The sequence below is a fragment of the Gracilinanus agilis genome, chromosome 3 (genome assembly GCF_016433145.1).
Source record: "Gracilinanus agilis isolate LMUSP501 chromosome 3, AgileGrace, whole genome shotgun sequence".
NCBI classification, from domain to species: Eukaryota; Metazoa; Chordata; class Mammalia; order Didelphimorphia; family Didelphidae; genus Gracilinanus; species Gracilinanus agilis.
Window position 1 is genome coordinate 5,176,946 of NC_058132.1, and position 6,000 is coordinate 5,182,945.

General features: G+C 39.2%; 1 protein-coding gene across 1 annotated transcript in view; it reads right to left on the reverse strand.

Moving 5' to 3' along the window:
- LOC123239481 (zinc finger protein 420-like) overlaps window positions 1-6,000 on the reverse strand; it is a 77,486-nt gene that overhangs the window by 56,440 nt on the left and 15,046 nt on the right. Inside the window, exon 2 of the mRNA XM_044666761.1 lies at window positions 534-660. Coding sequence (XP_044522696.1) covers window positions 534-660 — 127 coding nt within the window. The remainder of the gene's footprint in view (window positions 1-533; window positions 661-6,000) is intronic.

Genomic DNA, 6,000 nt, shown 5'->3' on the forward strand with positions numbered 1-6,000 from the left:
GAGACAGAGTAAAATTTATATAACTTCTAATCTAGAACTTTCTGCTCCTAATGAGACAGAGTGAAATTAAGAAATTCCTTATAACAGCTAAAATTTTCTGCTGATTAAAGAGAAAAATATTCCAAATACTAGATCCATCCTAAAGATAAAGAAGTTATAAAGAAAACCTGCCTTAACAGTTTTCATTGATTTGTTTGGGAGGCAAAATTCAGGTTCAGGTAAAGGTGAGACAAAATAATGTTTGAGATTAATTCCATCTCTGAGATTCTTGATCATGGATTTAATTTCTGATCTTCTGATCTGAAGTTCCCTAGACTTGATAACAGTTTTAGGAGCACCAAAGGAAACCTCCAAGTTCCTATTACCAAATGCCAAGTTATTTTATAGGAAATCTAGGCAGCAGGAGGTCCCTGTTTCTTGGATTCAAGAAACTAGCATTTTTCCCTTTCTCATAACTGAGAAATGGTCAAAATGTTGCCTACTACTAACGAAGATATTTTATAGACTCATTTACCAGGGAGATTTGTCCTTACCCACAGAGAGCAGGTTCCAGGCATTCTCCAGCATCACTTCCTTGTACAGCTCCTTCTGGGGAGGGGCCAAGAGGGGCCACTCCTCCTGGGTGAAGTCCACAGCCACATCCTTGAATGTCACCACCTCCTAAGTCATCAAAAGTCACAACGCATAGGCCTGAAATACACTTATTGACTCTCATCTATTAGAGGAGGAAACCAAAGCACAGAGAAGGTCTGCCCTAACCCTTTATGAGTGTCAGAGTCCACCCTTGAAACCAGTCTTTAAGAGTTCAGTGGAAATTTGAGAAAACAGCTCTCATTGGAATAACACCAAAGAGTGCCTAATTATGGAATTGTGCTTGTGAAATCCTCTCACCACCTCAGGATTACATTAGTATCACCAGTTTTTCCTAATTTACTTATTTTGTGATCATAGACCTTAAATTTTCTAAAACTAATCATTTTTTAAAGTAAATTACACAGCTTGTATAACTTTTCTCCACCCCATGCTGTATTATGAGAAACTGTTATTCAAAAACACCCATGTATTTCTAGAACAAAGTCTATTTCACATCTTTTTTTTTTGTTTTTGCTGTCTGTACCTGATGCTTAGGCATACTTGATGCTTAGAAATACTTGATTTGGGGGAGCAACTTGAAAAAGCATATCTTTAGCAACAAGATTGTGGGTATATAAGGAGGCCTCTCACAAGGCTTATGGTCTTCAGTTACTGACTGGAGTTCGGCTTTATTGGGACATCGGCCCTCTTCAATAAATAGCCTTGGAGATTTTGTTTCACTTTTTTGTGTCTCAGCTAATAAATTCTTGCCACAGAATGCATTTCCCTGTGAAATTATGGAGTAAGTCTATTTCTATCTGTGAGGTGCATGGATCTGTGGAGGAGAAAAGAGAGAGCAAGGTAAAAATTCTTTCTGACTACAACTTACAAGTTACATGTTCTAATTAATTCAGGCCTTTCTATAGCTGCTAGCTTTGCAATAGTATCTGCTCAGTCGTTTCCCTTAGAGACAGGGTCAGTGCCACCTGTATGGGCAGAGCAATGAACTACAGCTAGAGCTTTGGGTAGTTGGAGAACAGAAAGAACTTCATTAATAATTTTCGCATTAGCTATAGATTTTCCAGCTGAGGTTAAAAATCCTCTGGAGCCATAACATACCCACTGCATGACATATTCCAAATGCATATCTAAAATCTGTATAAATTGTTATCCTTTTATCTTTGGCAATTACAGATGCATGTTTTAGGGCTATGAGTTCTGTGGCTTGAGCACTTAGATTTGAGGGTAGTGAAGCTGACCATACAGTGTTAAATTCTGTAACTACAGCAGCTCCAGTGTAGCGTATGCCATCCCTCATAAAAGAAGAACCATTAGTAAATAAAACTAGATCAGGATTCTCTAAAGGAGTGTCCAGGAGATTGTCTCGAGGCTTTTCAGCCATGGACACTAGTGTTTCACAATTATGTAAAGGTTCTTTTGAAACTGGTAAATCAGGAAGCAAGGTGGCAGGATTAAGAGTTGAACAATGTTTTAAAGTAATATTTTCATTATTTAGCAAGGTTATTTCATACCTTGTAATTCTCTGATCAGAAAATGCCTGTGTTCTATGTCTTAGCAGTAATGCTTCCACCTCATGCGGGCACATAATTGTTAATGGGCAACCCAATACTAGATCAACAGTTTTTGTCACTAACAGAGCTGTGGCTGCTACACCTCTAAGACATGGCGGTGCACCTGCAGCTATTGGGTCCAGCTGAGCTGAATAATAAGCAATTAAACGCTGGTATGGTCCCAAAATTTGGGTTAAAACATCTGAAGCTACCCCTCTACGCTCATGCACATATAAAGTAAATGAATTGTTATGATCTGGGGTGCCCAGAGCAGGAGCAGACAAAATAGCTTGTTTTAAATTCGATAGAGCTAACTTGTGCTCTGGCTCTAATTTAAGTGGTTCAGGGACTGAATCTTTTGTTAGTGCTATAAGGGGTTTAGTAATTTCCCCATAGCAAGGGATCCACTGTCTGCAAAAACCTGTTGCTCCTAAGATTGCTCTTAAGTGTTTTTTAGTGGTAGGATCACTCAATTTTTGAATATTTTCAATGCGCTTAGGGGATATATATATCATGCACCCACTGTCAAGATGAACCCCAAATATTCTACTCTGGGGAGACACCACTGAACTTTTCCTTTGGATATCTTATGTCCTCTTTTATGTAATTCTAAAAGAAGATGTTTACTATCTTCTTGGCATGTTTTAGCATCTGGTGAAGCTAGGAGCAAGTCATCCACATATTTAATCAATTTACTATTTTTAAATGTTATATTATCTGTATCTTGGCTCAAAATCTGTGCAAAAATGGATGAACTTTCACAATATTCCTGGGGAAGATGTTCCCAGGACCACTGAGAATTATAGTGTCTTACAGGCACCAAGTCTCCTTTAGTATTGAAAGTAGGTACTTCTCCTAAAGGAAATAGGCTTTGTGCTGCATTATCTTGAGTTCCTATCTCTGTCTGAGTAGAGGCAGGGAGGGTGTGGGCTGAAGTATCAGCAGCAGCTGGGACAGTCTGTGGGAGAGACTGAGGGTGGGGTGGATGGGCTGAAGATGAGGCGGGACGGGTTGAGTGGATGGTGTGGCAGTATTTATATCAATGGGTTGAGTGGAGGATGTGTCAGGATCATCCTCAAAAGGTCCCAAAACTTTCTCCTCGTATGGTAAGTCACAAGGCCTTAGACTTTGGGAACTTGCCATATATTACTATGGGACTGTGATTAATGATTCTGTCTGATTCCAAGAGAAGGGAACACAAGAGCCGTTAATAGTGCTAAGAAAGCACAAGGTCATGGAGACTGACCGACTAATCCCAATGGGATGAGAACATCTGCACAGTGCCAAGGAGCTACTTTAATTGTACATGTTATACCAATAGGGGACTGCCCCCAATTGGTTTCTTGTCAATGTGCTTAGCAAACATTGGTTTTGCTCTCCCTCTTTTCCATTCCCCTCTTATCTCTAACTATTGTAGTTAGAAGACTTTTGTGGATATAAGATGATTGTGTAAAATGATCACTTGGGGTGACTAGGCACCCAATATGATCATCAGGGGGGACTGTGTAAATGAAATTAACTCTAGCCCATAGTCAAAAATCTACTTACCCTAGACAATCTGGATTATATCATCCCCACCTCCCTCAAAAGGGGAGGGGAGATAGTTGATCACACGTGACAATAAGTATCAAATCAAGAACAAGGGACTGCCCTTTGGGCAGTCCAAATCAGTGTAGAGGCAGCCATTGGTCCACTTGAATTAGAGGTGGCCCACAGGAAATGACCAGAGACACTATCTCTTTAAATATGTGGGTTACAACCTGGTAGAAAAGTTCCGGCTTTGGACTTGGTGCTGAAGGTGCTCGGCTGAGACCTCAGAATGCTTCTACTCTGAATTGTCACATGGGTAAGTTAGGCTGACTTCCTTGGCCTACCTTGGCGTTTCCAAACTCTACCTTAAGTAGGCTTATAGCCTCTCTGATATCTAAGGTCTTGTGGCTTGTAACCTAGTTTAATTAGTCTTTTAACCCTCTCTCTCCATCCAGGCCTCTCCAGGCCTGGACTAGCCTCTCCCTCTCTCTATTTCCCTACCTCTTACCTTTGTAATTGTAAAATAAACTACCTTAAATCTGATGCTGACTTGGGTCTATTTTAATTAAGGAATCAATCTGAATTGTTGATTCCTGGCAGTCACACTTTACATATATATATATTTATAAGATACCTAAAATCTCCCTCTTACACTAATGAAGAGGAACTTGAAATATTTTTAAAAAGAAAACCTGAAATTTGCTTCTCCAAAACGCCAAACAGTGCAAGGCAGCAGCAAATCAGTCCAGACAACAATTGCAGCAGATCAACAACAGAAGAAGAAAGAGGCTTCTTTTTAAAGCTGCTCAAGGAGGACTTCCAGGTTAAGAAGGCTGCAGAGTAGAAGCAGCATGCTTACTCTCTCCTAACCCACATATACATGACTCCTCAAAAGGACACAAAAACCAAATCCAGATGAATGAAGGGATCCCACAATAGGGCCCAGCATTGAAGGTACGTGAGATCTGGGTATTTCCACACTATAAAGGGGTAAAATAGCTCTCACTATAACTCAAGCTGATCAAACACACACACACACACACACACACACACACACACACACACACACAGACTACAGTGCCAAAATCAGAGCACAAGAGTTAGATCAAGTTTGGGGCATTCATAGGTTGATAGACAGAGAGCCTGCCTACCTCACTCAGACTTCTGACTAAGAAATAAAAACAGCATAATAATAATGGCAAGCCATGCACAAGAACCTCTAAAGAGAAAGATTAAGAAGAAAGCTTTAACAGTCGATAACCTTTACACAGAAAAAAATCCAAACAACAGAGCAGATGGCAGAAGAGAACAAATAAATAATCACATCCAAACCTTCCCAAAAAAGTGAAAATTGGTCACAAGATCTTGAAAAGTTCATATCTGAGATCATGAGAAAGCTGGAAGAGATTTGGCAAGAAAAGTGGGAAATAGCTCAAAAGGAAATTAACAGGTTAAAAGACAGAAACTCCCAACTGGAGAAAGATGCCCCAAAATAAAACGAAATGATAAGCAAATTAGATACTCAAATTAAACAGCAGAAAACCATGAAAAACAGAATAGACCAAATCAAAAAGGAAAATCATAAGATTATAGCAGAAAACCAGTCTCTACAGACCAGAATTGGGCAAGTAGAAGCCAATGATCTCACAAGATAGCAAGAACTAATAAAGCAAAGTCAAATGGCTGATAAAATAGAAGGAAACATGAAATATCTCACTGAGAAAATGACAGATCAAGAAAACAGGTCTAGAAGAGACAATCTGAGAATCATTGATCTTCCTGAAAAAAAGCAGAAATTAATAGAAATTTGGACTCCATACTACAAGAAATTATCCAAGTAAACTGCCCTGGTAGTCTTAAACAAGAGGGCAAAATAGACATTGAAAGGATCCATAGATCACCCACTACACTAAACCCTCAAAAGACAACCTTCAGGAATATAATAGCCAAATTCAAGAGCTTCCAAGTAAAATAAAAATTTTACAAGAAGCCAGAAAGAGACAATTCAGATATCAAGGAACACCAATCAGGATCACAAAAGATCTGGCAGCTTCCACACTATAAGACGACTGCAAGGCTTGGAATATGATATTCAGAAAGGCAAGAGAACTGGGTCTACAATCAAGCATCACCTACCCATCAAAATTGACTATATACTTCCAGGGGAAAGTAGTGGGCATTCAACAAGATAGAAGATTTCTAAGTATTTGCACAGAAAAGACCAGGACTAAATGGAAAGTTTGATATCCAACCACAAAAAAACAAAAGAAACATGAAAAGGTAAATAAGAAACAGAGGGGAAAGAAAGAAAACTCTTATTTTTAAA